The following is an 18,036-nucleotide window of genomic DNA, read 5'->3' as shown; positions in this document are numbered from 1 at the left end:
GGCCGCTCCCCCCACCTCCCCCTCACCGCGGGGCGGGCAGCGATTGGTGGGTTCGAAGAGCGGCTGCGCGTGGGAGGGGCGGGCGGGGCGCGCGCCGCCCCCGCCGTGGCCGAGCGCTCTGGGAAACCGGCTCCTTCTCGGGGGGCGCGCGCCGGCCCCCTCAGCCCGCGGCCGCGCCGGCAGCCCAGGTAAGGCGCCGCCCCGGGGCGGGATGGGGCGGTGGGGGGCCCGGGCGGCCGGTGGGGAACCGGGGCGGGGGTCGCGTCGGTGAGCGCTGGGTGTCGGGAAGGGGGTGTGTGGGGGGCTTTGCGGCGGTCCGCCGCCGTGCCGCAGGGGGACGCCTGGCCCAGGTGGGACCGCCGGGTCCCGCCGCCGTCTGTCAGCACCTGCTCCCGTGGCGGGGCGGCTCCGAGCGCAGCTCCGCCGGCAGCGCCTGCTCCTCCGGTCCCGGCTTCGCAAGGCTGCAGCGAGCGGCCTTTATTGCAGGGCTGCTTCCGAGCGGCCTGATGTGGTGGCGAATAAACCTGCCGTACAGCCAGCTCTCGAAGGCTGCTGTTTGTGTCTTGAGTCCGGAGTTTGGAGTTTTACGTGGTACTTCTGGCAGTCGTTGAGCTCACTTCTTTGGAAGCAAAAACAAGACATGCCTATCCAACCTTTATTGGTTGTATGTCGTTGAGGGGTCACCCTCCTTTCTCTAAAGTGAATTAGTGACAAGGCATTACCTCAGCTACCTTTAATCGGTTGCGTTGTGCTTAACAGGATAGGTAAAGGATGATAAGTAGTAAATAAAATTTTAAGGGGGTGACTGAAATGGGCTATTGATATAACAGGAACTAGTAGACTGCAAACGTATGGCGAAGAGTGTACAGGGAACAAGCTCTAAACTCTTTATGAGTTTGAGATAGGTATTGCGTTGTGGCATATCTAAACTCAAATTGTACCATACCTAGTCTTATTTATCTACTAGACCATAGCTTTTACAACTGTAGTTCCTCCCCTTCTTTTGCTTATTCAGTTTTTGAATGGAGGAGCATATTTAATCAGGAATTATTTAATCAGGAATTCTTTATCCCTTTGTTGACCTGGTTGCAAATACAAATTGTACCCCACCTTGAAGTTGTGGCCTTTCTTTTGTGTTACATGCTTTTTCAGCCCAGTGTGCCGTCCCTGTTAGATTCTTGACAGCGGGCTGCAGGGTGCGTGCATCCTGGGTTGCCATGGAGAGCTGCGCAACCATCTCAGAATTTAGAAGAACATGCTGAGTCTTGCATCTCAAAAAGAGCAGTTGAGAGATTCCAGTCCCTTCTTAAATTTTGTCTGAAAGCTTTATACCTTTTGTTTAAGTCATAATTTTATTAGAGCTGAAAATACCAGCAAAAAGGTCATCCTCACAGTGCAGTCCTTTTAAATTCTTTGCTTATATATTTTTATTGTGTGTTTAAACTGATTTGTAGGCCTGTACCAGTGTTCCTTCTTACTAGTTCCATTAACGGTTACCTAGACCTCTGAACTGTGGTTTTGCATCCCTCTTTGGCGGGAAGGACTTTATACTTTCAGTAACTTCCCTGTAAAGCTGAGACAAAATGTACCTGAGACTTAAGACAGCTTTATTGGACTAGAAGAAACCTATGTGTGTCTTCTCTGTTACTTTATTTAAAATGCTGTTATTAAATGCTCTTGTAACTCTTTCAGGCAGCTTAAAACTACTTTGGATTGTACATTCCTGCTTCTCTTGCTGGAGAATTGCTTCAGGACTTGATGATTAGGTTAAAGTAACTTTTGAAAAGGCATTGATAGGCATTTTATTGTTTTGTTCTTGTGTTCTCATTGTCACTTGGCTTAAATTGTTTTTTCTTTTCTGTTTTTTTTTTTTTTTTATGAGGCATTTAGAGATAACATCTTTCTTCTCTTTGACTTTCTTTTGGTAGTCAGCAAGCCAGTCTCTTCTAGTATTAATGTTGAGTAAAAACATTGCAAAAAATATAGAACACCTGTTCATTTTGACATTTTGCAGAGGAGAACAACACAATTTTGGAAATGAGTCTTACCTCTTACATCTTGTCAGGGTGGGAATTTATTTTTGTTTTGCTAGAACTGTTTCTAATGTCAATTCTCAGCCTTTTTTTGTCAATGAATGACAGCAGACCAATTTTCTAAACCAGTGTTCTTCACATCCCCATGTGCAATATGATTTGGAGAGCAGATTGGCTCCCTATTAGTTAGGAAGGAAAAGTTTTAGTAAGAAATGGTTGGGTTTTTTCCCCAAAATAGATTCTATCTGTCCGTAGTTTTAACTATTGAACGTGTGAGGAGTCTTCCTTGTTTTACACAGTTTTTCTGGATTCTTCTATTTTGCTTAAAACAGGGTCATTTTTATTTTCTTATAGTTTCGTGGTTTTTAAAATTTAATAGCAAAGATATTTGTACTTTCCTCTTTTTGTCATTCAGTTTTTTTGTAGCAGTTGTGCAGTCAGTTTCACTTTCCACAACTTAGTTGTTCCTCTCCAGATCTGGTAACTGTGGTCTTGGTTTTAGTAGTCTTTAAGGTTAACGTCGTAAATTGTTTATATTTAAGAAGTAAGTACTGATCTTATGACTTGGTGAAAGATTAACCTTTCACAAGGTTATAGCAAAACCTGTAACAAAAATAGAAATATTGCTATTACTTTTCCTGTGAATGAAAGAATAGAAGGATACCAGGTGAAGTAAAAAAACCCTTAACTTTTATTTAGGCATTTAATCTTAAGTCAGCTTAATGATCATATCAGAAAAATAAAGTACTATTTTTGTGGAAGACCATAACATTAGGAATATAAAATACAGGAAAAACAGAAGTGGAAAAACTGGCAAGAGATGGTCTGAAACTTAGGTAGTATTGAACAGGTGCTTAATGTTAAGCTGCCTCTTGGGACTCAAATTTGGCAACGTTTGAAGAACATGGTTCTTTTTTGTATGATAAAACTTTTGTGTTTTATAAACCTTTTACTAATATGAAGGAAAAACTTCCATGTAGCTGAGCTACAGGGAAAACAAACTACACATAATCTACCAAGAAGCTTTTCTAAATCTTTTTTATTTCTTCAGCATTTCTATTTACTACCTTTTTTTCTGCCATCATTATGCTGTCATACAGTTATGAATTTTGTTCCTTGCATGCAACACTTTGGAGTCTGTACCTTACCTAGCGACCATTGGTTTGTTAGAGGAGAGGATGCGCTATTGTGACCAATAGTATTTGTGTGATAATGTGTATATGTAGTGGATAAATCTGTGGGCAGTAGGGGCAAAATGGAGCCCAGTTCAGTATTTATCACACGGACTAAAAGAAATGCATTGACTGGCTTCTGAATAGATTTGCATCTGCATCTCAAATTTACAACTTGGCACCTCAACAAATACTACTTTTTTCCTCGAATCTATGTAAGTGATGTGCCATAAATAAACCGTACCTGTGTCTGTAGGAAGCAAACAATAAGAAGAAACAACACGTGTTCTTGTCACTATAGTATGTGTTCATTGTGCGCTTTTACAGTTTTTACAGGTTGTGGCTGCATGTTATTCATCTGCAGACTCATAATTGAGAAGGCAGTTAACACTTGCTGTTAATACTTGAGAATTGAGGGGCACAGGTGATGCACCAAGCAATGCTGCTGACAGTAAAACTATCATGGATCATTTCAGTTGTGTACTACACGTTCTAGAAGAGCTACATCTGCTCTTTGCAGGATGAAAACTTGCTGGAGTGGTAATGAGTTCTTTATGCTGAATGCCCACTTAATCTCTGAATGAGCATCACAGTGTGAAATAGGAAATTTGATACAGCAGTTGTATTGCCTCACTTAAATTGCTGTAGTGTTTTACTGCCTGTGATTCTACGGATTTTTTTTTTTTTAATTTATGAAATCTTAAGATTTATTTTCCCCCTTTCTCTGCAAGGTGTTCGTGCAATCTGTCTTCTTTCTTTTACTTACCAGGATCTCTTTTTAAGAGGTGTTATAGGCCAAGAAGTAGCTGAGCTAAGTGGAACATTCTATTGGAAAGATTTGCGATCAACTTGCTCTATCAGCTTAAGTACAAATAGTCAAAATTTTGTGCTAAACTTTTCCAACCTGTTGTTCTTTCACATCGTATAACATGCTCCATTTCCCAAATTGAAGGTACTTGAGTAAATGTCTTGTTGGCTGGGAGAGGCCTGAGATCTAGTATATGTTAATTTGCATGATGAAATTGTCCCTATTTAGCAGAAGGAGCAATGTTCAAATTTGTGTTCAGAACTTGGTAACAAAACTCTTACTGATTTTGCAGTAATATGATTTAAACTTATGCTAAGAATAAAAGGATCACAAGTTATTACTTTGTTGTGAACTGTCACTGAAGTCTGTTGTGGCATTTAAGCAGTTTAAAATTGCAAATCTCATCTCCAATTGTGGTATGGTTGGAAAGAAGGCAGTGCAGTATTTGTTTTCAGTCTACAAATAACAGTATGTAAAATCTTAGAACTCATTCTGATAAAAAAATAAATATGAAGGAATCCTAATACCTTAATGTATCAAATATGTGAAAAATTATCAGCTATTCTGACTTTGCTTTTTTTTTTTTAAGGCAAAGAGAGAATGTTATTCTGTCTTCTCATATCTGAAATCTTAATCTTGTTGCATTTAATTCTCAGTTGCCTGATTAGTTTTATTATGGGGATATTAGTTACATTCTGCTGGCACTTTGTGTTCTCTTCCTTTCTTATTTTGTCATAGTGTGGGATTGCCTTACTTCAGGATTTAAATAGATGGCTTACATAAACTATCTGCAGGAATATCCTTATAATAAAAATACTTGTGGTTACTTGTGTTGGCTACACCCAGTTCTTTAACTTGTAGACTAGACAGTAATTACGTACATTAAGTAGCAACCTGATTTCCAGCTAAATACTGATTCTCCTAGAAAAAGGACGTTCTGTTCTGGAAAGGTACTCTGTGATAGAGGCACTGAGAGGTCCACATTTGCATCATTGAACACTGATTGATACTTAATACACTCACATATCAGTTTAATATCTGCATTTCTTGCTTCGTTGTGTTACTCAGTGGAAGTATGCGTGCTAGCTGTTTTTTTGGTTTTGTCTACAATCATTCTAAAACTGTAAGTCACTATGTGGCCTGCATCATTGCCAGATGCCTTAAATATTTCTATTTACAAACCTATGCTGTACCTTAACTATGTCTAATAGGGTACCTTTGCATTTACTGAGTTGGCCTGGAACTATGGCGGTACTCTGAATATACCAGCAATGAGGATTAAGTTTCTGGCCTCTATTTCTGCCCATAATTATTCCATTTTAAGGAATGTATTTACATTTCAATCTGATTGCTGGGTGAAAATAGGGTGTTCAGTGTGAGTAGAGGTAGCAGATTCTGTCCAGAAATTTGAATGTTCCTTAACTGAAAGTGTTAAATTTTTCTTTAGTTTTTGGTATGATATATGTTTCTCTTGTTGCATAGCGTGTATGCAGTTTTTATCTGCTGCTTGGGTATTTTGTATGAAAGGAAAAGAAAATAACCCTTAAGAACGCAGGCGAGCTGCTTTCTGACTCAGAGAAGGAAGATGCTTCTGGATTCAGTTACCATGATTGTTTGGAATATTTTTTTTATGATCTGGCATAAATAACTTGTGTCATTAAGACTGCTTGTGTTTTAAGGTTGATAATTGTGAGTAATGTGGAAAATAATGCTAGGTAATGGTTACTTGTTAAAGGAGGTGTTTGCACAACCCTTTAACAACAGAGGGGAAAAATGGACAAAAAGGGTACAGAGTTTAAAAGGCTTGTCATGTTGCAGACCTTTAGCATTACTTAAAGCCCCAAATGCTCTATTAAGCTACATAATCCACAAACAGAAAGGAAAAAACCTCCTCTTAATATACAGAATAAGTGGAAAGTATATACAGGGCATGTAAAAATGCTCCTAGGCTTTTGTTTGCCCTTGACAGAATGTTGTATAAGCCAGGGCATCTAGTCTGCTGTGCCAAAAAGAGATGCAAGTGGAGGCAGAATCAAGAGGAATTAGCCTACGTGAAAGGGCACTGAGGAAACGAACCTTCTCTTACCTGTATTTAGAACTCACTGTGCAGCAAGGTCAATTGGGTTTAGGTAACCAAAGGAATAAAGGAAACCACAAACAAACAATGTTTTTAGAAATAGAGTAATAAATTAAATATCTCCACTGTTACCATGTCTGTCATAGTCCAGGACCATATTAGCAATTAAATAATAAATGTTGTACTCTGGTCTGGAGCTGTGTTCTTCTAGAGTCAACTGTGGATGCGGTGAGATCCTCACTTCGTTGTAAGCAAAATTTGTCTCAGAAATGCTCGTCACCTATTAGGTTGTGGGGGGTTTTGTGTTTGGTTTTTTTTTTTTTTTTTTAAAGATCATGTCAAGATTTAGAAGGATCTCATTGCTAGGATCTTTTTAAAGCTAATTTAAAAATATAAATAGAATTTAATATACTAGTATGATTTATAATGATGTATTTAATCTTGTAAAGTAGTTGTGGGGTTTTATGCAATATTTTCATTGTGTTGTTTCACATAGTTATTAATATTTTCAATAAAATTCTTTTACAGTCCTACTTTGTACTCCTTTGGACTGTTCTGGGCATACTTGTGCTCCTTTGCCATTAGGGGGTTTCTCCTCCTGCAATCATATGATGAGTAAATTAAAATAAATTGAAGAGTAAATTAAAATACTTGGATAAAAACCCTTTTATTCTATTCGGGTAAATGCAGTAGTAGAAACAAATTGGGGAGAGAAATGAAGAACAGCATCAGTTGGATCACTCAGGAGCGTGTGACAGATAATGATAGTATTTGTGTGATTTTGCATTTAGCAATTTTAATTTTTTGAGGGGACGTGTCACGAGTGTCATAGCTCCTATTATTAGTATTTTTCTACTCTTTTATAACCTCTGTGCTTCTGTTGACTGTCTGAAAAGAGTGTTTGTTATACTGAAGTAATTAAGTCTTGGGCATTAACTGGCTAAGAAGGGGGGTGAAATAATTTCATACATAATGGGGTCTGTCATTCTTGTCTGCCAGTCTGGCCCAAATCACAACAATACTTCACTATAGTAATTCTGTTCTTTTGATTCATAAAAGGTAGTTAGCGATGCATTGACCAGTTCTGGTGATAAATGCCTGTATAGCCTTATGCTGTCAGTTACAATTTTTTGAGTCTCTTTCCAGCAAGGAGCTGATGGTTTCATATATAAGAGATAGCTCTGTCTATGTGGTTTGAGGAAAGGAGAGGAAACTTCATATTCCTTCTTCTATGAGTCTGCTATAAGTGAAATTCCAGGTTTGCGGAGCAGGGGGTTGGTAGGTGTTCTATTTTGTTGAAAGAACATCACATGTGGCACAAACCTGATACAATACCCACCCCTTCCACCCATGTTAGGATTGTCTGCAATATTCAGTAATGTGTCTTAGTTTAACATGGGCCCATATTATAAGTCAGCATAGTAAATATAATTGGGGTGCAGGAGGGAGCACCTGAATCAAGAACATTAGACAGTGGTATTAATTTATTTGCAGCTTGTCTGATGAGTCTGACAGCATAGGATGTGTTAGGCTTGGTCTTTCCTGTGCTCCATAGTCATTACAAGCTCTGCAGAATCTGCTTTATCGGACTCACACCTAGGAGGAGTGTCTGAGGTAATTGTTTATGAACCTCAGCTTTCCTGTTCTGTCCTTTAGATGCAACCTGTTAATGTCTGATGTGCACTGACTGCACTTGGATTGTATGCTGGAAAGTACGCTTGCATGCTGCTAAGACAGTCCTTTAAAAGAAGCCCTGTGGTTCATTCTGGGGGTATTTCAGTATTTATTGGTATTTATATTCTGGCAGTATTTCAGAGCAGGTATTGCTCCATGTCATCATTGACCCTGAATAAAACCTCAAATTTTTGTCAGTGAAGGTGGTTTCTATGTGCTGTCAGCTAATCAGCTGTTGAACTTCTGTCAAAAGTGGTGCAGAGAGGAGTTTAAAAATAAGCTTCCAAGGGTAACCACACTGGTCATAGTACAGCGTTTCTTATACTTGTATTGTACTGTGCTCAAGGTTTGGAAAAAATGGCTTTTTCCCAACCTGGCACACAGTTATTTTAAGGTTCCTTAGCAGTGAAATATTTATTACTACAGAAATGCTGATGATGATGCTGTTTACTATGTAAATACAATATTAAACTTGATATAGAATTTTAAGGGGCTTTTTTGCTTATTTTAGGCTTAGTTGCTGATTCAGGTGAATTTTAAAAATGTCCTTGGACAGCATTGAAGACTAAAATTATGGTTTGTCTAGCTCTGAGTGTTCCTTGTTGTACTAGTTGTGTTTATATGCTGTTTTGTATTTTGAAGGTCTGGAGCCAAGCTAATCTCTATTTTTCGGTAATAGAATTGTCAGTATATTTTTGTTGTTGTTTAGTCTGTTTCCTTTCTCCATAGGATATGCAAAGCTCTGTTTTGTTTTTAGATAATCCAGTTCAAGCTTCTTTTCCTTTTTTTTCCCCCATGCTGTAACCTCTTCCCAAAAGGAAATCCAAACTTATTTCACTGTTGGGGAAATTTGCCTTAATGTTGAAACAACAAATCTCTGTAGCTGTTTTTTTCTAAGGAAATATGATTTGTGCAATTAGTCTACTGCTATCTGTACTTTCCTCTAGGAGCTTTTGAATCTCCGTCAGTGACGACTTCATTTGGCAGATGCTCTGTTCCTATAGCTTTGTGAAAAATAGCAGATGGGTACAGAAGGCATTACTTGATTGTCTCCTTTAGGGAAAAGCAGAAAGAATTGAACTGAACAGAATAGCATTCTGTTTGTCAGCCCCCAAGCGACCAGTCAGCCTACGTCAGCCAGTCAGCCATGTAACTGTAGATAAACAATGCAATACTTCTGATCATCTGACAAACTCCAAAAAGTATGGTATGGGTTGAGGGAAGAAGACAATGAAGCTGCAGAAATCTACAGTTTTAAGGAGATACAGGGGAAAAAAACATTTCCCTCTCCACCATATTGTGATTATTGGCTCTATATACTGCTAATAAATAGCAGTATCAGCTTTCTGTTGCTTGCTGATTCACGGAAATGTGGTACTCTATCAAAAGTTAAAATGAAGGGATCTATCATAGACATTCAGTGTAATGAAGAACTGGAAACTGGTTAAAGTGCTTGTCTACCATTGTGGTAAAATTCATAGTATGTAATCAAATCTTTTCTGAAATGGAAATTGCCTTAAAACATGAAACACTTGTCTTGAAGTTGTAATACCTAGGACAATTAGCTTGCATAACAGGCTTTTGAGAAGGAAATTATAGCTATTTTTTTATTGCTGTCAGTGACTTGAAATGTACTGATCAGAATTGAAGATGGGAGCGTCTTGGTTTCTTCCATAATTTTTCTTGAGAGAGAGTGAGCCTCATTCAAGTCTTAGCCCACACATATATATATATATATGTATATATATATCAGTGATTCAGTTCAGTGATGTTAATGGAAGGTTGAGGTGTACTTTCTTTGAATATCAGCCATTAGGCCTTCATTCCCTTTCTGAGAACACTGATAATAATTTTATGACAAATACTGAAGCAAACATGATGGAGTTTCATGTTTTAAAGCACTGTTGTGTGGAATTACTTTCAGTTTGTAACATTAGTATTTTATGTTTTGTTTTTTTTTATTTCATTGTAAAATATGTAGAAATTAACCTAATAGATTTTGTGCAATTTCAGAGAATGAAGTTAAAAGTAGTTTCATAGAATTTAGTAAGGAATTCAGTCTTAAAACCTCGCGCAAACCCCAAGCTTCTGTATCGCTTCTATGTAAATCTGTGGTATAATAGAAAATAATAAAAAGAGACTTTTTGACAGTGATAAGTACATTTTCTTGATAAAGGACTGAATTGAGGCAAAGTTACCTTTTTACTGATGGTTTAATTGAAGATCCTTTAGCTGTCTATAGACGAGGTGAATGAGCCCTAACTATGGCTCACCATTTTCTCCAAATAAGGGTTGATAAAGTTCATATTTTGTCTAATATGGGATATAAACTTGGTGCTACATTTGATTGCTTAACCTCTGCCTTGCTTTATTTGATTTTTTGGAGGTGGTGTTGGTTTTGGTATCGTACCATTGTGTAATTAGTAACACCAGTTTAATTTTCCGCTTCTGAAGAAGGCCCAGTCTTTTTTCTGTGTACTTTTTTCTGTGACTTTGAAATTGCAAAAAAGCTGGGATTTCCTGCATTTGGGAGCTGGCATAGTAAAATTGTGCATATTAAAGTTGTGTATACAACTTCCGTTTTCTATTTATGCTTTCCTGAAGGGCAGTTCTGTAGTGTGGATATGGATTTTGCATTGTTTAAAGGTGTGGAGGGAATAAACTTAAAGCAGCAGCTTTGCATTAATACAGATTTTTTTCCTAGTAAGCACCAAGTGCTTTTTTCATGCTACATGAAGTTTTAATTAAAAATGCAAGTTTAGGAGAAAGCCCGTTTCACTGTTAGATATGCCAATAGAGTAGACCTTTTCCCGATCTCTGTAAATTCACTAGGCTTTTCTGCTGAAGTACTGTGTCCTCTGAGTCAATCTCAAGTTGATCACCAGCTGGAGAAAGGCTTGGTTACACAGAGAGTTTCTGAAGAGTTGAGATGCATCAGTTGAAAGAGCAAGGCTTAGTTTGCTATAGTGTAATCCTCCCAAGGCCGGTTTACACCTGAGAGATACTGTCTGTGGAAATGTTCATTGATTTCCACCTCCTCAATTTTGAATCCACTACTCTAATTAATATGCTTTAAGTTTGCTTACTGATTACATGTTGGCATGGCTGAAGGTATAACTTGACGTCCTAATGAGTTACAGGTGAAGGACGTGAGCTATGAAGACCAGGCCCAGTAATTTTTGTTGGATCTGTGACCATGATGTGTTGGCCAACTTGGGCGTGTCTGTATCACCCTCCCAAGACCAGGAATGTGCTGCATGGCCAGTAAGGAGGGAAGAAAGCAGGAGTAGTTCTAGCTGGTGGGAGATGGTGGCATCGGTCAGCAGATGAGGTTAAGTAGGAGGACAGAAGTGTAGCTCAGATAAAACAAAGTTATAAACAGCTGATGTGAAATGTACTTCTAAATATAACTGATATTTAAATAAATGCCGTCATTTTGATGTACTTTTAAATATAACTGGTGTTTTATTAAGTTTGGCTTTTTATTTTTAAAATAAAGCTTCTTAAACCAAATTATTCAGTTAATTACAATTACAGCATAAATATACAAACACATTACCAGTCATTATTTCATGATCCATGCCAGTTGCCAAAGTGCACACTTTTTATTTTGTGGCATGTAGTAATTTGCATGAGTGTATCCATCTGTGGAAGAGAACTTGCAGTGACCTTGCATTTGCCGAGCACCGGGAATGCTCATGGATGATTGCTGTAGAGTGGGCGGCTTAGAGCTATCTGCTTGTATGAGTTATCTGATTTGAGGTTCGGACAAACTTCCGGAGAGTAAATACCTGTAACACAGTCTTCCCAATATGTGGGTTGCAATGGTATTGTAAACTGTATGTGTCACACTTTGTAATTGCAAAAATATACCCACACCCACTTGTTGATGCCAAATAATTCTAATGGTGAGCATGGAAGGGCAAAGTAGTTGTTTGGCTGGAAGAATGTGGATGGTCTGTTTGAGGGATGCTGTCAAGGTAGAGTATGATGGGAAACATGAATCTTCACAGCTGGTACTTGATAAAGCTAATGAGAGGAAAAGGCATGGCCTACATAGACAATTAAAAATAGAGGGTCGCATTTTCTTCTGGTGACAGCTTTAAATCTGAGCTCTGCTCTTGTCTTTTGACATCTCTGCAGTCTCTTGATGAAATATGCATTTGTGAATTACACAACTATATGTTTACTTACAAAGGAAGGTAATATTAGTACTGAGCAATAAATACATCAACTTCTCTACTAAAAATAAGCTTAAAAGTGGGTAAAGTTTTGAATACAGTGTTTCTTTTCTGTTAATCTTTTCTCTGCCAGCCCAAACATGTCTAACTTCTCAGTGCTGGCTGCTGCAATCCCTTTGAAGTAGAATTTGGAGCTCATATGACAATGTTGCAGCATTTTGGAATGTGAAGCCAGCGTAAAAAAAACCCCAAACCAAAACCTCAATCCCCCATCACTCCTCACTTTTCTTTTGGGAGCCGGGAGGGGAAGGGGGAATAGAGTGTAAACCTCTGCTGCCTTCTGTGCTCATAATGTTCTGGGTGGGATGGTCTCCAGAATGGATGATCTCCAGATGGGATTGTGTCAGCCGGCTCTGCCTACTGCGGGAATTCAGCAAACTGTCAGGGTTTCAGCAGTACTGTTTATGTGTAAAGCAGTTTGTGATCTGTTTTATATTATGCCTTTCAGTCTGTAGCTTTCATCCTTTAAGCTTTTGCTTGGAATTTCATGAGGCCAAATAATACTAACAAGGGTAAACTACTTGAAGTTTCCGACAGAAAAAAAGAGAGCATTGGTTTTTATTAAACCTTCTTTGCTTTCTCACTTGCCTACAGGGATTGCCATATGTATGTAGAAGGCTTTGGCTCTGGCTTTAAGTTCTTGATTGATGCTTCCTGCTTAGTAGGAGTAGTGTTATGCTTTTAGATCAGCTGCAAATGGTTATGAGTTATTAACTGACTATGAGACTTCAAGCCAAGCATCTTGTGTTCCCTTTGCAGAAACGCAGCTGAATGGAGCTTAAAGGGCCACACATGAAAGAACTTGAACACGTTTCTGAAGGTTTAAGATGTGTCTGACAGTGACCTCCTTACCTTACTAATAAAGAAGAGGTTTTCAACAGGAGCTTAGGATATCTTTACTCCAACTTATTAATATACTAACTGGAATGGTGGTGTGACAACAATTCTCCGTAGTACTTACCCTACTACAGAACAGTATTATTTTCTCTACTGATAATGCAACTCAATGGAGGAAAGTAATGTTTTGATAAGCATGCGTGAAGATCGTTCCTTTCATGTGCGATACAGGTAAGATTGTATTAATTTTAGTATGGATGAATAAGTGCTGTTAACAATAGGAAATTAAACAAGTTACAATGAATAGTTTGGTATCTCTGTTACTAGCATTACTGAAACAGAAAGCTAAAATAACTTTTTTTCTTTGCTTTTCTCAATTTTTGAACTATGAAAATTCACTTTTGTTATATAGTAGGTTATATTAGTATAATTGCATGATTGTACAGTATTGGAACTGTGTTGGTTGCAGAATAGTACACGACTGTCTGTATTTCTTTTTATTTCCGATAGAATGATATGAAGTATGATCCCTGCATGGTAATCCCTGCTCTCTCATCTTTTAGCGTTTGCGCTGCATGTGCAAATTGTTCTGTCTGCTAAAGTTCTCTGTACTTGCCTCGTTCTTGCTTCTATGAGTGATGAATTTTTAGGTGCGCTGTCACCCAGAGTAGTGTTTTCCTTGCTTAAAATAAAGAGATTTGATTGATAGATAGAAACTGCTTTAATACTTTGGGCTAAAAAAGTACTGTTATTGCAAGTTAAGAGGATATGTGATTTCCCTGTATCATTTTTCTTCTGAAAATCCCCTTTACAGACCTGGGACATCACATTAGCATTGCAGATTCCCTCTAATGAACCTGAACAACGGAAGCATTGTGTAGTGCATGGTATTTGGACGGCTGGTGTTTGGAAGGGTAAATCTTCCAGCTCATTCAATAGGAAGGGACACAGAAACACTGGAATGATTGCATTCCAGTGCAGAAATAAAAAGCGTGGTTCTTCTTGTGTGCTCCCCCCACCCTCTACTCTGGTCATTCTTGCTTTGGAGGCCTTTTCCTTGCTAGCTAACAGGAACAAAGCACTACGCTTACTTGTAAGACAGCACATGCCACGGCTTAAAACTAATCCTGAAAACATTCTGATAGTGTTAAGTTGCTGTTAGATTGGTCTTCTCTTCTGTTTCATAGAAGTACAGTCTTAGTTCTGGTTAGCAGTGCAGTCAGCAGGAGGAGCTTTTTCATGGTTAGTAAGGACAAAATTAGCAAATAAACTGTAATTTGCTCTCTGCTCTCTTTATTTTGCTAAAATCTTTACATCGTGACTTTGACAGCAGGCATCCGTAAGTGTGTGAGCATGATGTTTCTTCCGTGCTAAGTGTTTCTGGAATCTGTCTAACTCCCAGAATTCCTGTAACATGTTTACCCACACTGTTGCTGATGCTCTTGGTCCTCCCCAGAAAACTATAGAAGGTCTTTGCTCGCTCTTTAAAAAAAGCAGGAGCTGTTCAGGGTACTATTATAGAAGTAAATGGATGAAGAAAGTGGCACGGCCAATTGTCTGGTTTAAATTGACAAGCCAACAAAAAAATTGGCAAGCACAGTCAGGGCAAAAAGTCTTCCTACCTTATGCTGTATTTCAGTACAGGCTTGAATGATACTGATTAACAATAAAAATATTAATGGCTTTATTAAACTTTTCTGTGAGAACTGTAATCTGATGAACATTTAAAAAACATAAAGGCATAATGCTTTTTACTTTTTTTTTAAATATTAAACTTTTCTAAAACTTAGAGAAACTGCAGATTAATTCAGTGTATTGAACTGGAATTTTATGATGATTTAACTTAACATCTATAATTTGGAAAGATTTTATTTCGTTGTAGTTTAAAATTTAATGCAGGAAAGAATATGTCATAAATTACTGGGGGTGGTAGTTTTATTTATCGGTTGTTTAGTGACTGAAAAAAAATGCTGAAGTTAATAGGTGGGGCTAATAAGTGATCTATAGAGTAAATATTTGTAGAACTCACTTGTCTTGGCCTGCTAAATTCATACACCAAAAACTTGTAACTGCTTTGATCTTGACTGGAGCAAAAGAACCCAAAATTCAGGTGTGTGGTTTCCTTGTGTGTGTGTGTGTGCTGTTTCTAAATTTGCCATCAAACTTAGTTTGACTAAACAAAGGGTTGCTCTGGAGTGGTCCAAGTGGTATGCTTCTGCATGATCTATAGAAACTAAGAATAAGGGCAGGGGTCAGGAACGTTCTGTGATCTTTATTTTAGGATGGTGTGGTTTAGTGATTTTATGCATCTGAATTACAGAGATGTAATAGGGATTTTTTTTGTTTGCTTCTAGGTATGTTATGTGTATCAACATGTTTCATGGCAAACTGTATGGCAGCCCCGCTCCCCCTCAATGGCAAAAAAATCCTTTTAGTGGGAATTGAACAGAATAAAACTAAATTAATTGTGTTTAAAGATTGTAGTAATTGATGAGTCTTCTTGCTGCCTTCTAGTGCCTTATTTCATACCAGTTTTCTGTTCTTTATTTCAAGATGAGAACAGCTGCAGGAATGGAGACTCCAAAATAGGAGAAAAAAAACAGGAAGGCTAGGGTGGAGGCATACACATAGCGTTTATATTCTTACAAATATAAAGGTTCAAAAGAGAATACAAAGAAGGTCAGAGAAGAACAAGGGAAAAAAGAAAAAGAAAGGGGAGTTGGGGGGAGAGGAAGGGGAGAAAAGAGAAGGGAGCCAGACAAGATGAGACGCTTAGAGGGACAGATAAGGATGAGGTAGTTTTACAAATGAGAAATTATTCAGGAGATGCCAACCTTTCAGAGAACAGGTCCAGGCAACTATAAACAGAATAACAAAATGAAGCCCTGTATGAGTATTTCCACAGTGATATCTGGAAGAACATTATCCTGTTTAGCAGGAACAGAATTTCATTAGGAGTACACGGATGAATGGGCCTTGTTCTCTTCCCGTCTCTGGGGACTCAATGTATCTTTTGTTTAGCCATTGCGTGTTGAATAAATAAGTAATTCAATTCAGCCCTGGGAACAGAGAAAGTAATTTCATATTCTCCTTGTAACTATTTAATGACTTCCTAAAACATTTATAACCTACCTAGCCCTGGCTAGTCTGTCAATGTGCTATTTAACCATTAGTAGTGACAGTTAAAACTCCTAAGAGGTGATGGCTTTTTAACCGGAGAACACGTATGTAAATCTTAAACAAACAAAAAAAACCCACCAAAACCCAACCCAGTTGTGTTAATTTTCATAACAGTTCTTTAAGTAATGGAGAAAAAAAAAACCAAAAAAACCCAAATCTCTTCTGAGTCCAGTTTTGGTACTTTATGGATAAGCCTAGCAAACTTTTAAAATAACTGAATGATTTCATAGCTCTTATATAACGTGAATAAAATATTAATGTTGGGTACAGGCAACTGGGGAAATAAATATTTCATTTTCTCTGTTATTTTCTTTTTTTTTTATAGCTTGTTTAGACTTTGAAGTTCTAGAAGGTCAGTAAGAACGGATACAAATGGAATTATGGCTTTAATTTGCTGTACAGAGTCTAGCGACTTGTTAACCCAACCTTTCTAGAGTTGCACTCAAGACTAGGCTTAAATTTTGGATTCTTTTTTACTCAAACAATTACTAATTCTCATTCTCATTTACTTCCTGTCATTCTGGTTGAATTAAAACACTGTAATAATAGCTGATTTTCACCAGCCTGGGTGTAAGCCTTGGCTTCATAGTTATTTATGTTATGTATGAAAAACCCCAAATCTTTCATTTTTCTAAGTCTGGGGTTTTTTGAGTCTGGCTTGCAAAGTCAAAAGTTCCTTGATGAAATGGTAATGCTGCCTTGGCATTTGGCAGTCTTTGGCACTCTCTGAAATTAACTGCAGTATGTCAGGAAAATTACTGGTCCATAGCATTGTCTGTTATTGTGTCTTTGTGTCTTTTTAAACTATGCCTTTTCTTCATTGATTGGGTGGCTGATGCATCACAGTTGCAAATCAAAACATGATGGGCTTTTTTAATGGGATAAATTCACTTATAGAACTGAGTCCAATATAACATTTTGACTATTATGTCACATACACATTTTGCTGAAAGCTCTTTTTAACCATTCAAGCTAAAAATCTAAAGAAATGAATGTGATTGTGTAATGGTCTAAATCTTTGCAGTAAGGAGCACCATATTTTCTCGCCGTCACTTTAATTGGACATGTCAGTTAACATGAGGTGCCCGGAGAGAACCTCTTTGGATAGGATTAAGATTACCCAATGAAGTGTTTTAGGTCTTAAACCTTCAGTTGCTGATGGTGTAATCATTTCTGCGTTGTACTTAACGGTACTTAATCATTTCTGCCTTTTTCTGTCTTACATTCAACACATGCACAATGTAATAAACACCAGGTTGTGTGTTCTAGCAAATAGGAATGCTTTAACTTCTCTGAGAAGAGTTTCCAAACCTAAAAATACTGCATGTGTTATGGATATCCAACCTGAGAAGTTGGGCCTGGGAAGAACTTCGTGCCTGAGTTGTTATTTGCTGTCTGCATCTTTACCAACTACCAAGCATACAGTATTTTTAATTGCAAAAGTTAAATATGTCTGTCATCTCGTTGTGCTTAAATTGTGGAATGTCGAAGACCAGCAGGTATGGTACTATTTTGTATTGGTGGCTTATTTTACTTATGATCCAAATTCTTCTAGTTCTGTGGAAAGTAATTGGATTTTTCAAATACGTTTTCTTCTTGCTCAGAATTTAGTAGAATGCGTAACCTATTTTTTTCTGATTTAGAAAATAAACAAACGTAAGTACTGCAGGTATGTTAAATACTTCATCACTGTCTTGCAAAACAGCTGTCTTCTGGTGTTGCCATTAAAATAACTTTTGGAAAAGTCGACATTTGATTGTTGCTATTACTGATCCATGCATATGAAGGGAAACAGTTTTAGGAATAGAATTCTAAACGGTTTATTCTTACAACCAGGTGAAAATCAAATAATGACGTAACGAGGATATCTTTAACTACACCAATGTTCTGTTTTAGAGTGCAAGCCCTTATACTTACTGTGTAATTCTTGAAGAAAAAATCAAAACAATATACGAATTTACAAAATTGATGCCCACTTTTTGGCCATATTAGCACACGCTTTTTAAACGCTTAC

At 37.8% G+C, this 18,036-nt stretch overlaps 1 protein-coding gene across 3 annotated transcripts in view; it reads left to right on the top strand.

Annotated features, from left to right (window-relative positions):
- The first annotated feature begins 85 nt into the window (after nucleotides 1-85).
- Nucleotides 86-18,036, top strand: part of GPSM2 (G protein signaling modulator 2) — a 31,449-nt gene continuing 13,498 nt past the window's right edge. For 2 of the 3 annotated variants that reach the window (XM_054211363.1, XM_054211361.1), the window contains exons 1-2: nucleotides 86-188; nucleotides 12,765-13,073. In XM_054211363.1, coding sequence (XP_054067338.1) covers nucleotides 13,012-13,073 — 62 coding nt within the window. In that variant the 5' untranslated portion in view covers nucleotides 86-188; nucleotides 12,765-13,011. The remainder of the gene's footprint in view (nucleotides 189-12,764; nucleotides 13,074-18,036) is intronic. The other variant, XM_054211362.1, reaches the window with a different exon arrangement.

This window comes from Rissa tridactyla, chromosome 8 (assembly GCF_028500815.1).
Source record: "Rissa tridactyla isolate bRisTri1 chromosome 8, bRisTri1.patW.cur.20221130, whole genome shotgun sequence".
Taxonomy (NCBI): domain Eukaryota; kingdom Metazoa; phylum Chordata; class Aves; order Charadriiformes; family Laridae; genus Rissa; species Rissa tridactyla.
Note: the sequence above shows the minus strand (reverse complement) of the source record. Positions and strands in the feature narration are given on the sequence as shown.